General features: G+C 42.2%; 1 protein-coding gene across 8 annotated transcripts in view; it reads right to left on the bottom strand.

Moving 5' to 3' along the window:
- Positions 1–13,515, bottom strand: part of LOC149228437 (Pentatricopeptide repeat (PPR) superfamily protein) — a 253,815-nt gene extending 240,300 nt beyond the window's left edge. The window contains exons 1-3 of one of the 8 annotated variants that reach the window (XM_089378204.1): positions 13,235–13,515; positions 12,849–13,092; positions 12,149–12,283 (exon numbers count right to left, since the gene is read on the bottom strand). In XM_089378204.1, the coding sequence (XP_089234330.1) occupies positions 12,149–12,280 (132 nt within the window). In that variant the 5' untranslated portion in view covers positions 12,281–12,283; positions 12,849–13,092; positions 13,235–13,515. The other 7 variants (XM_089378200.1, XM_089378201.1, XM_089378205.1 and 4 more) reach the window with 7 other exon arrangements.
- Positions 13,516–13,890: the final 375 nt, after the last annotated feature.

The following is a 13,890-nucleotide window of genomic DNA, read 5'->3' as shown; positions in this document are numbered from 1 at the left end:
TTTCCCATGGTCACAGTCAAGGCGGGAACATACCAAGTGCATTGCATAGTCCGGTCACCAGGCACCAAAACTAAAAAGCCCTCAAACTCTGTCGTGGTGATGCCCCTCCTCTGAACCAACTGGGCATCCATGAAGTTGTGGGTAGCCCCACTGTCAACTAAGACTAAAACATGTTGCCCATGTACTATGCCTCAGATCCTCAATGTCAGAAATTTGGAACCCAACATAAAGAAGCAAGGACTCCCCCGGATGGTGCAAAAGATGCTCCCCCATGTGGAGGTGGTGGTGGTGGCCACCTCTCTGCCGGACTCTCACCATCTCCCAGACCACACTCCATCTCCACTTCGTCCTCCTGATCATTATCTGAGAAGACCTCTATACAGTGGGCTTTGTCAGTTGTGCACCGATGGCCTGGTGCATTGGGCTCCTGACAAGTAAAACACAACTTCCTCCTCCTGAGGTGCCTCCTAGTCTATTAAAATTGGCAACTAGGGCCAAACTCCATGTGGGTCATCTTATTAATGGCAGCTGATATTTTTCTTGGATCCCTCTCATTGAGAGCTGTAGGATTGATCTAAAGATCATCTGATTCCGATAAATATTCATGGAGATATGAATTTATTTGTGTTATGGGACAATTCGTCAAGGTTGGCCAGCAACCAAATAAACCCCATATGTGCTCAACGTTTTAGAATAAATAGAGGTGGCCTTCAAGTCATTTCTACACACTTGGGATCTCTTCCTCTCTACTTGTCTTTGGGTTTTCGTAGGAAGAGAGATCCTAAGGGATAATGCTGCCCTAATGGAGAAAGGATATACGCTGCTCTAATGAAGAAGCCCTAGACGCAGGAAGGAAGGGAGATCTAGCATGGTGAAGGAGACCTAACAAACAGCAAACAAAGGCCCTAATCCGCAGTCCAATAAGGTGCCCTAGCCGTAGTCTAAGGAGGCCTAACGAACAACAAACAAAGGCCCTAATCCGCAGTCCAATAAGGTGCCCTAGCCGCAGTCTAAGGAGGCCTAACGAACAACAAACAAAGGCCCTAATCCACAATCCAATAAGGTGCCCTAGCCACAGTCTAAGGAGGCCTAACGAACAGCAAACAAAGGCCCTAATCCGCAGTCTAATCAAGGATATCTAGCTGTTGTTTTGTCTACAATATGCAGCCCTTATCAACAACACAAGGAGGCCTAATGTATGTTGTAGGTGACAGCATGTCTAAGTGTTGTAGGTGCCTAAGTGTGCTAGAGATGACAGCATGGACTAAGCGTTGTAGGTGCCTAGGTGTGTTGTAGGTGAGAGCATAGTGTTGTAGATAAAACAGTTACAAGGCATAAGTTAAGGACTGGGAATTCACTGTCATAAAGAAGAAACAGTGAAGTCTGCTCTCTGGGTTGTATGTTATCTAGTGAACACATGACAACAACATCTTTAGTCTTAAGTATGACATGTCAAATATATACATGCTCTAATAAATGGAGGACAGTCTTGTGGAAGGCAGTGACAGCCTTCCCTTAGAGGACAATTGCAGACAAATCAAGGCAGACATTGTGACTGTTAGTTGACTACACTTTGGAGGAGTCTAGCTGCTCTGCTAGGCTGTAAGCCATAGCAAGCAGCTAAGATTAGTGAGTGTAAAGCAACATATTGGATGCAGCAATGAATGCAGCATTGGGTGCAGATCAGTGATGAGTGCAACATTGGGTGCAGATCCATGATGAGAGCAGCTCAGTGATTGGAGCAGCACAGTGACAGGGGCAGCAGCATGAAGTGCTCAACTTGGTCATTAGGTCCAACTCTGTGATGATGGGTGTAGAATGGTGCAGCACGGTGAGGTGCAGCATGATGACGAGATGCAACACGATGATAGGTGAAGGAGTCACTTTGGAGAATCAGTTGAAGCAGCTTGTCTTTAACTGATCTCATGTATCATCTTCTTAGAGATGATCTATGCTCTTATCTAGATAAGTCAAAGTGTTGAATTTTGTTCTAAATGTACTATCTCTCTCTCTCTCTCTATGCTAAATTATTGAAGAACATATAAGAAGAATTGATGAAGGGTTCCCCACATTGAGGTTTGTCCCTGGCTAGCGCCACATCTTGTGTCCTCTTGTCTTGGCTTGTCTTCTGCAATTTATGTTTATGTTCTATCTGCAGTTTACTTTAATGCTGATGTGATTGCTAATCTAGAAAAGATATTGAGCTAACTGTGAAAATTGAATTAAATTGCTCTAAGCATAGAACATACCTAAACTTAACATGGTATCAGAGCTAAGGTGAAGACAATGCCCAAGCAAGAGTGAAAGAGCAATCACCGAAGACAATTGGGAAAGGACAAAAGGATCAATGGATTCCTCATCCCTCTTCAAACTCACCGAGGGTGAAATCGAAGCAAAGAATATTATCATAATGGCGCAACGGAAGCTTTCTGATGGCCTACCTAAAGATCACTTCTTTGGGAAGACCGGATTTCAGGGTGGAAGGAAAGGCAGATAACTAGTTTAGCCATTATGCGAAGGAGTGTCTAAATGGCAAGGACACATCACTTGATGATGATAACAATCATTCTTGGGACATCTTCAATGATCATAAGAATGACAGGTAATGCAGGTCATCAAGGAAACCACCAACTCTTCAAAGAAAGCAAGGAAACCCAAGTATGAAGAATCAAATGTTGTTTTTGATAAGATAAAGAAGTGTTATCTTGTATTGGCCCTCTCCTTCAGATTCTTTGGGAATCTGGCTTATTGATTGTAGTGCTTCAAGGCACTTCATCGGATAGAAGGGTGCTCTCTCTAATTTGGTAGAGATGGAAACAATCATGGGATTATACTTGGAGTCGATGCCACCTATCCCGAAAAGGGTGTAGGGAATGTTACCCCTCAATTGAATGAGGGTAACTCGATTCATTTACAAGAATCTCTTTTATGTACCTGATCGCAAGAAGAACCCGGTGTCCATTTTAGCAATGGAAGTCAAAGGTTTCAAGGTGGCATTCATCAATGGAAAGGTACGTAAATAGAATTTTCAAAAACGCTTTTTCTCATGGGTTCAAGGTTGGCAATTTGTACCTTTGCAGGATGATCCATTGAGGGTCATGTCAATTGACATATCTCATCTATAACACCGGAGGTCTACTTATGGGGCCCTACCCGATGCAAGTCAGATGGTGACTGGGATGCCTGAATTCAAAAGGAGCATGAAGGTACATGTCTGAGATGTACCGAAGGAAAATCTTACAAGGGGACCATTCCCCTCATGTAGCAGGTCCACAGGTTTGGAACAACCCAAGGAGGTTTGAGATTCATGATTGGGAATCTCATGTGTGCAGGTGGAAGAAAGCCCTCTATAGCTTAAAGCAAAACACCTCACGCTTAGTATGAGAGGATTGATAAGCTGTCTGATGAAGCTGAAATTCACTAAGAGTGAAACCAACCCAAACCATTGCTCAAAGGTTGTGGATGATAGACCTCTCATACCGGCACCTTCTAAGGTCGACCAATTTCTGATAGGTGCAGACCCTCTCATTTGCAAAAGTAAGAGGGAGTTAGATTCTGGATGTGGAATGGTAAACTGCAAGCCTGTGACTACCTCGAGGATCTTAACTTTCAGAAGTTATATGGTGGTGATGTCAGACTAGATTTGGGAAATGCCTCTGAGTTTCATAAACTCATTTGCAGTGATGTTCTTAGTGAACTTCCGTCCGGATATATGTTTTGCAGTTAGCATGGTCAGCTCATATTTGGTTGAGCCTCACTGGATTGGTGCCTAGAATCTTCTGAGATATCTTCGGGGCACATTCTCTCATGGATTGAGATACACTGCTAGAAATATGACGCTGCATGATTATTCGAACGCTGACTGGGTAGGCAGTGTGGAGGATCACTAGATAACTTCTCAGTGTTGGTTCTCTTTGGGTTTTGCTTCGATATCATGGATAAGCAGGAAGCAGAAGTCGGTTGCTATAACCACCACCAAGACCGAATACATAGCTACGAGTATGATGTCGTATGAAGCTGCCTGGTTGTGGAAGCTCTTCAGTGAGTTGTTTGTACACATGATGAATACCATTGTGATCCTTTGTGACAACCAGGGGGGGATTCAATTGTTGAGGAATCCCATATTCGATGATTTCTCCAGCAGATAGACATCAGATACTACCTTATCTGGGATATGGTAAGTCGATGAGCGAGGAGGCTCCATCGCATTGAGACTGATGTACAGGTTGCAGACATTTTGTCAAAGTCCCAAGGAAATGTCAAATCTGTGACTTTCTCGAACGACTTGGAGTCGTTGAGAGACCTTCTTATAAGGGTCCTGCATGTTGCATGCATTGAGCTCTGGGAGCTCTGGGGGGCTTGGGGTACTTACTGGAGCAACACACGACCATAGGGCGACTCACCCTCCCCTAATGGTGCGTTGTGTACAGGGTGAATGGCTCAGCCTTCCCCTGTGATACCCCAAGGCGACTTTGGGACAGGATGATTAGTTCTCCTGTCGAGGCATCCTACCCATGCAGTCTGGGACTCATGGGAAGTACCTCTCATCTGATCAATGAGCAGGGAAATGGGGTTAGGGACCATAGTAGTACTATCGATGGACGCATTGTTGTATCTACCATACTCCCTATGCTAGGATGACCTCCATTGATCTGGGATCAGTATGAGTGGTTTGAGACAATCTCTTGTGATATTCATCTGGGATCAATAAAACTGACTTCGGGTCAGTTAGAGTGAAATGACACACTCTCTTCAGATGAAACTGACTTTAGTTCAGTAGAGAATGGTATGAGACATTCTCGATCAATTCTTCTTCTTCATGGTTCAGCAAAGCAAAGTAGAGCAGCGCAGAGCTCAGCAGAGCAGAGTAAAGCAGTGCAGGGCACTGATGGCAAAGATAGTACAGTCCGACATATGGATCAGCAAATGGAGTTCTCCCTAGTTGAGAGGGAGTGTTAAAATTGGAAACTAGGGCCAAACTCCATGTGGGTCATCTTATTAATGGCAGCTGATATTTTTCTTGGATCCCTCTCATCGAGAGGTGTAGGATTGATCTAAAGATCATTCGATTCCGATAAATATTCATGGAGATATGAATTTATTTGTGTTATGGGACAATTCGTCAAGGTCAGCCAGCAACCAAATAAACCCCACATGTGCTCAACGTTTTAGTATAAATAGAGGTGGCCTTCAAGTCATTTCTACACACTTGGGATCTCTTCCTCTCTACTTGTCTTTGGGTTTTAGTAGGAGGAGAGATCCTAAGGGATAATGCTGCCCTAATGGAGAAAGGATCTACGCTGCCCTAATGAAGAAGCCCTAGACACAGGAAGGAAGGGAGATTTAGCATGGTGAAGGAGGCCTAACGAACAGCAAACAAAGGCCCTAATCCTCAGTCCAATAAGGTGCCCTAGCCGTAGTCTAAGGAGGTCTAACGAACAACAAACAAAGGCCCTAATCCGCAGTCCAATAAGGTGCCCTAGCCACAGTCTAAGGAGGCCTAACAAACATCAAACAAAGGCCCTAATCTGCAATCCAATAAGGTGCCCTAGCCACAATCTAAGGAGGCCTAACGAACAACAAACAAAGACCCTAATCCGCAGTCTAATCAAGGATATCTAGCTGTTGTTTTGTCTATAATATGCAGCGCTTATCAACAGCACAAGGAGGCCTAATGTACGTTGTAGGTGACAACATGTCTAAGTGTTGTCGGTGACTAAGTGTGTTGGAGATCACAGCATGGACTAAGTGTTGTAGGTGCCTAGGTGTGTTGTAGGTGACAGCATAGTGTTGTAGATAAAACAGTTACAAGGCATGAGTTAAGGACTGGGAATTCATTGTCATAAAGAAGAAACAGTGAAGTTTGCTCTCTAGGTTGTATGTTATCTAGTGAACACATGACAGCGACATCTTCACTCTGAAGTATGACATGTTAGATATATACATTGCTCTAATAAATGGAGGACAGTCTTGTAGAAGGCAGTGACAGCCTTCCCTTAGAGGACAATTGCAGACAAATCAAGGCAGACATTGTGACTGTTAGTTGACTACACTTTAGAGGAGTCTAGCTACTCTGCTAGGCTGTAAGCCATAGCAAGCAGCTAAGACTGGTGAGTGTAAAGCAGCGTATTGGATGCAGTAATGAATGCAGCATGATGAGTGCAGCATTGGGTGCAAATCCGTGATGACAGCAGCTCAGTGATTGGAGCAGCACAGTGATAGGGGCAGCAGCATGAAGTGCTCAGCATGGTCATTAGGTCCAGCTCTGTGATGATGGGTGCAGCATGGTGAGGTGCAGCATGATGACGAGATGCAGCACGATGATAGGTGAAGGAGTCACCTTGGAGAATCAGTTGACGCAGCTTGTCTTCAACTGATCTCATGTATCATCTTCTCAGAGATGATCTATGCTCTTATCTAGATAAGTCAAAGTGTTGACTTATGTTGTAAATGTACTATCTCTCTCTCTCTCTGCTAAACTATTGAAGAACATATAAGAAGAATTGATCAAGGGTTTCCCCACATTGGGGTTTGTCCCTGGCTAGTGCCACATCTTGTGTCCTCTTGTCTTGGCTCATCTTCTGCGATTTATGTTTATGTTCTATTTGCAGTTTACTTTAATGCTGATGTGATTGCTAATCTAGAAAAGATATTGAGTTAACTGTGAAAATTAAATTAAATTGCTCTAAGCATAGAACATACCTAAACTTAACATGGTCTCAACATCTAGCTACCCACGTCCCTGAGCTGCTCTCTGTGGTGGTGGCCTAGTATCACTTCCCTTCTGGTGATAGGGGTGCATGTAGGGAAAGGCGCTTGTGTCTTAGGGATGGCCCCCTGCAAATCTCTAGCACGTCACGGCTTCCTACATCGTAGAGGGTCTGCGTGACTTAACCAGTCCACGCAGTGACTCGAGCAAGCCCTCTATAAAGGTGTACACCCTCCTGGCATCTAATAGGTCTAGCACCATTACTGAGACTCTCAAAAACTCATATATGTACTGATCTGGGATACCCATCTGTCTAAATTGGGTCAGCTCCGTGAAGTGAGCCTCTGGATCCCTCTTATCAAAGCATTCTACTACTCTCCTAGGTCACGTTGGCATGCCCTAAGGTAGACAAGCCATGAAACCACTAGTCGCGAGCCTCCCCCTATAAGTGCAGCATGGCCATCTTGATGGCTTCCACCTCCATCATCCTATTAAGCTAGAAATAAGTGTCCATCTTCTCCACCTAGGCCCGAGCTATGCACTTGGTAGTGCCATCATATGTGGGGAAGTACATCCTCCCGATAGTACATTGTAACTCATAGTTCTACGTGCCCTGTCCTCCATAGTTCTTTCCCTTCTCATTTTGCTTGAGCTTGCAAAAATCTCTGAAAGAGAGTGCCTCCCTGAAGTCTGCTCCCATGGACTGCCACTCCCTGAAGTGCTCTCCCATAGGTGAAGGATCTTCGACCCCTGCTGGTTCATTCTGCGCCAAACGCATGAAGGAAGGTAGTGTGGCTCGAGTTTGCCCATTTGCTGATGGAGGATGCATAGCGAGTGAAGGATGGTAGAATTGTTGAGAGGCCCCCGAAGTCTCTCCAAATAGAAACTCTTGATGAGTGCTTCTCTCCCGGTTCTGCATTTTGATCTCCTCTAGCATCTCCTTCTGCCCCTTCGCTAAATCACTTAGAGCCTTCAAGAGATTGTCAAAGGCCATCTCCTCCCTGCTCTTGGGCTCTCCCATGCTTTCTGCTACCACTGCCTTCCCCCTGTCCTCCATGTCGAGAGTGATCTCCAGTTCCCTTTCTTTGCTCTGGTACCTCTGCCTCCTGTACGTAATATTTTGTCGGTCCTCCTCACTCATAGGAAAATTCCCCACGGTTGAGCTAAGATCTGGGCTTTGATACCACTGTAATGTTCCTAACTAGGAAAAACAGTCATATACAAAGCAATGAACAAATTCAACACCAGAAATGGGAAAACAATCAACATTCATCCATGAAAACACCATAGACAAAAGAACCATCTGAGCCATATTATTAATATTTCTTGGAGCAAGTACAATGGTAATGGAAAGTGCACGTAGGCTTTGCCTTAATTGGCAAGCATGACAAAACCCAGGTGAACAAATATCGGCCCCAAATGCTACACAACTGCTACTCCAAGGATGTTTTGCACTACCCATAAACTGCACTACCGGTTGGAAAGGAATAGCTGGAAACTTCTCTTCTGATGCTCAAAAAATGCTGCAATTTTAGCCTTCGGCTCCTCAACCAAAACCTAGAAAGGGTTTGGCCTGAGTCCACACCTCAAAATTCAACCTCCAAGCACCACGTCCTCCTCAAAACGCTGGGAAGTACAGTGTGCCTGTAACTTGCTAGAAAGGCCCTCCAAATCACCCCAAAATGCTGATATATTCCCCTCTAAGGCTTCCTCTACTTCTCCCGGCAAATCCCAGCTCTAAAACTCCTTCCACCAATTCCCACATGTGCCCAGTAATGGCTCCCTGCGCAGGCCCAAGTGACTGCAAATCGAACTGCTCAAATGCTGCAACCTCCTGCTCCAAAACTCTCCCAAAAGGCTAATCCTCCACTATAGCACCAATGCCCAAATTCTCCCGACAGTTGTTACATGGATGAACCCCCAAACAACACCTACGTGTTCCCCTCTAGCGCCCTCCAGTAACACGCAATGGCTGAGACAAAGTGTTAATTTTTGGATAACAATGGTATGTTCTATGCTTAGAGCAATTTTACTTCAATTTCTTTATTAGCCCGATATCAATATCCAATTTAGCAATCACATCATCATGAGTACACAAGATATGGCACCAGCGAGGGACAAACCCCAATGTGGGGAAACTCTTGATCAATTATTCTTATAATTCTTCAAAAGTTCAGCACAGAGAGAGAGTAAAATATATAATATTCACTTGCCCAATTACAGTGAAAATCTGATCAGTCAAATAGCAGAAACAGAAAGCCCTAACAGGAAGTCAACGCTGGTCAACAGGGCAGAATTATTCCTCAATTCAGCTCGGTCAAACCGAGTCAACTTCAGCCTCCAACAGCAAGTCAAATCAGCCCAAAAAAAGTCTGAAAAAGTCCAGTGAAATCTGGTCAACAAAAGTCAACTCAGCAGCAAGCCCTAGAACAGTCAACATTGGTCAAACAGAGGTCAAATTACCTTGGATTTCGTGCCCAAAACCACACTAAAAACAGGTCAACGCAGGTCAAATCAGCCTCCTGCAATTTCGGTCAACTCTAGTCAACGGCTGAAACAGAGAACCCTTCCCTTTCTTCGCACGTGTGGAGAGTTGCCTTTGAATTTCGTACCCAATCAATGAAGGAGAGAGAAGATTGTGAGTGAGTGAAGTGTCCAAATGAGGAGGAGGCACCATGTATTTATATGCAAACATTGAGGATAAATAGACGTCACTGTTGGGCTTCTGAGCGTACATGAGTTCGCTGGCCGACCTTGACAATTTGTCGATAATCAAAATAAATTCATAATTCCATTTGTACATGTCAGAATGGGATGATATTTAGATCAATCCTACACCTCTCGGAGAGAGGAATCCAATAAAAATATGAGTTGCCTCACATGAGTTTTCCAATGTGAAGTTTGGCCATAGTTGCCAAAATTAACACAAAGGTTGAGTGATGTGATTGTGAAACTCCACCGGCTCTCCTCCAAAGTAGTACGAATTCCCTTCCTAGGGTGGCACTCGAAGTCCCCCGAAAAAAAGTTGAGTCTCCTGCTTGGAAAACTCGATGCTAAACAGCTAGTAACTCGGCTAAGCAGCTCGAGCAACACAAATGAGTTCGATAGACAGATGATGCCTTGAGTTGGGGAGCTCCTCTTACTTATAACTTTGTGGCCCTTCTTTCCCATGTGAGTCCCTCTCTCTAGCCATTCGACTCCCCCTCCAAGGCAATTCGAATTTCTCAATGGACCAACTGTGTTTTTCCCCCACGTGGGTGGCCCCCACATTCCACTAATGATGTAATTCGACCTCTTTTCTCCTAAGTCCCTAAGTCAAAACTGGATGGGTCCAAAGTCACCAAAAATTATCCAAAATTGTGGGAGGTTAAAACCTGTAACAAAATACTTTAGGAAGGGACATGACATGCTATTTGCAGCCCTTTCCTCCTTAATTGTTAGCTGAACAGCCATCTTCATAGTGATGTTCCTTGACTACATTTTGCCCAATATTTGGTAGGCACTAGTCTTGGGGATTTCTTCATCTTTTCCTTCTCAGACCACTCATTAATCCATTATACTACTACCACCCATTTTGCTCAGACTTACTCCTCACTAAATCACCTCGTGCCTCCACTCTATAGCCTTGGAAATCCTACCTTTTAGGGAAGCCCCCTTTGAGTTGGAGAAGAGCAAACCAAAAGTGCAAGGAAGAGCTAATGTAGTGACACTGTGTAACCTTCCTGAGTTGCACAAGACTAGCCCCTTGATACTTGGGACTTTATATCATTTGGGGGTGCTAGATTTTGTTGTAACAATTTCTATATGCTATCTTAATAAGATTGCAAGGGCTTTAAATACATTCATGTAGGCACCAACATGAGCATAAGTAGTATATTTAACTTTCCTTGTAACTTCCAAGCTTTTTACGTAGTTCTCAATGGCACAGACTGCCTATTCCAGCTAGGGTTTCCTCTTCCCAAAAATCTTGCAGCAAGGAATACATTTGTAACCATATCAGAGCATGGGAGAAATCAGCAGGGTCTACAAGAATCACTTTGTCCAATATCCCATATGAAGTCCCTGCTAAGTTGAAGTTTGTCCCATTTTCAAAAATTGTTTTTTTGTCCTCTATGTTGGTAAAGATCACCACAAAAAAAACCTTTTAATCCCAGCTTCAAGCCGAGTCCCTTTAATTATCCAACCAGACAAGATCCACCATATGAGAGTTTCCTTTATGGCAGGAGTCCAACAAATTTGTAGATGACATCACAATCATGCAAATGGGACTCTACTCATTTCACTATGCAACAACGGCAGATTTCGAGGCTACATATTACAGGTTTATCGTTTTCTAGGATCTACATGTTGTCCTAGCTCTTTTCGATGACCACTACCTTATAGGTAGGGTCAATGTTAGACGGTTGGATGTTCATTTGTTCTGGGACAACCATTGTTGCAAACGCCACCCAAGGTGGCAGTCTACACTGATGAAAAGTAACTAAACCCTGGGCTCAAATATCAGCATAAGCTCTCCTGTCCACACTCTTGACCTTTTCTTGGTCCATTGGTTTGATCCAAGGTTAGAATTTTTTGGCTCGTGCTACCAAAAAAGAGAAAAAATTGTAATCAGAACCCCTTACTTTGTCCATCTGTGCATTTTGTATAATGAAGTTACCGGTTAGGGGAGAGTTTGATTCAATCTTTTGAGAGAACATTAATTTACATAAATCTTGTTATGAGAAAAAAATCGCCCTTTGCAACAATTTGCAATCAATTTTTCATATATAGAATTTGTTTAAAGCAATGAAAAATAGACTTGTAGAAAGCCGACGGTCTACAGTTCACAACCCTAAAAATGAGAGAAAGAAAACCAAAGAATTTGTGTCTCCACTAATTCTAACATGCTAAGAGAAAAAGTAAAGGGAAACAAAAGATATGACACTACACACAAGGTTCAAGAAGGAGGAAGAGTGGCATGAAAGATTTGTATTAACATATGATGGAATCAATCCATATTGGATAGTTGTACACAATGTAAATGTATCCTACATTGTATCATTACATAAATATCAAATTTTAAGTTCAACAAAAGTTACATGAAAATGGATTTTTAAACCTCTGATTTCTTTTGCTTTTACGAAAAATTTTAGCGTCTAAATACAATTTCTTCAAGACCAGAATAAGTAAGCACAAACCATTAGTTTGTTAAGTCTTCAAAGAATATTGACCATGGTAGGCAAGTATCACTTTTGATAAAAGAAAAAAATAAATAACTATATTTTTCCTTTTAAATTAATTTGAAAAATGTAGGGAATGATATTCTCGCTACTGTGACAAGGAAAATATGCTCACGTGCTTTAAGTAAAAAATAAGTCAAGGATAATATAAAATTGTAGGGGCTTGTGCAGACATGGTTTCTTAAACTGAACAGTAACAACACTAACGGAAGAGGAATACCTCCAAGCGCTCTATGATAGCCGCTGCATTTCGAAATTGTTTGAGAAGTCGAAGTTGAAGAGCATCCCACTTGTCCATTTCTTCTCGGGCCTTCTTGTATTTTTGCTCATACTTCTTCACAAGTCTCTCCATAACCTTTGCAATGCAATTACATATAAGTACCCAGTGATCAAATTTGAAGTTCAAGCCTACCTCTTGATGTGAAAATCTGCCATAATGAAAAGCACAAAGCAATTTTATCCCTCAATGAACACAATGAAATAGGTCGAGTTCACAATTAAAACCCAAAAAGAAAATAAAAATAGAATGCAAAAAACAGAGGAAGGACTGTTAAGATGCATTTTTAAAGATGTTCATCTTACTAAGCACTCTTCCACCTTCGTAAGTCACTTTGACCTGCTTTCAGGACATTAATTAATTAAAATTTCAATTTTTTCCAACTTGAATGAATTCAATTTCCATTTCCCTCTCTAACTTCTTCATATTGTCAGAATATATATGCCGGCATCATAAGGTCTACCTTTATCTAACAGTTTCAACGATTCATAATTTAATGTAATGCAATGTTAATTGCTGGTGGGTAAGAGATCTAGTAGGCTTTCCAAAACATTATAAGCAATTTTTCCCCAAAAACACTTTGCCGGAAATTCACCAAATACTTTCCATGATCCATGGATGACAAGTTAGGTAAATCGTCGACCTTTCCAACAGGGCCTAACCGTCGACCTTTCCAACAGGGCCTAACCCCAAGGAGCAAGAGAATTGAACCCCGATTGGAAGAGAGTATTCACATCTGGGATCAATACCCGTTTAGCGAACCTTTGGGTTTTATGGGCAAACTCATTTAAGGTAAATGATGTTGATATTTATCACTAATATCACATAGGCTGACCACAATCTGTATGCTCCAGCATTATTGCACTCGTGAACTTTCGCTAGCACCTCTGTTGATACATTATGTCAAACAGTCAGCATATGGTAAATCTGTTTCTCATAAAATAAATCAACGTGACATTGGTACTCGTATTTGGTGAGAAACCATGGATTGGGTTAGCATAGGGATAAAATCAACCAAGCGCTACTTACCTGACAAAGAAAACTGTCTTCACTTCTGAATACAAGTGCTGTCACTGTCGGTTACTCCGGTTAACCCTGTCTCTTTCTTGATACTGGGTAATTGCTCGCGATACAGATATTTGCCATCGCTCCCGCCCTAGGGGCAAATTTGTAAATATACAATTTATAACTATGTAAATACTTTAACATTGCATATCCATGGAAATAACCATGAGCAAAACCTTATTGGATTTGTGGATTGCTTTTAAGACCTCATGTCAATTGAAAGCAGTATTAAAATTCTACATAAATGTTCAAAGCCTTCGAAAAAAAGAAAGGGAGTTCCACACATTTCAACCTATGATTGCTTTAAGTTTTAATGTTTGGCGATTAGTGTTTGGAGGGGAAAAAAGTGTTCTCAGTACATTTTCCTAGACTACCTTTCCTCGGAACAAATGGGCTGCAAGATGGTTACTTCATTCTTAGTTTTAATTTTAACGTGGTTAAAAAGGTGGTTAACGATAATCAAGTTTTTAAGTTTTAATATTTGTTAGTGAATTATTTTTTGGAATTAGATTTTCTAAATTAGTTGTTTTTGTTGAGAGACATTTTCCTATTTAGAATGGAGAGATGTTGCAATGTCTTGTTATATTATGTAAATATTTTGACTTGGTTGAATTACATAA

The sequence above is a fragment of the Pinus tabuliformis genome, chromosome J, assembly GCF_031772625.1.
Source record: "Pinus tabuliformis cultivar Carrire ecotype Pingquan chromosome J, CPIR1, whole genome shotgun sequence".
In the NCBI taxonomy this organism is placed as follows: Eukaryota; Viridiplantae; Streptophyta; class Pinopsida; order Pinales; family Pinaceae; genus Pinus; species Pinus tabuliformis.
The sequence above is the reverse complement of the archived record's forward strand: the minus strand, read 5'-3'. Positions and strand labels throughout refer to the sequence as shown.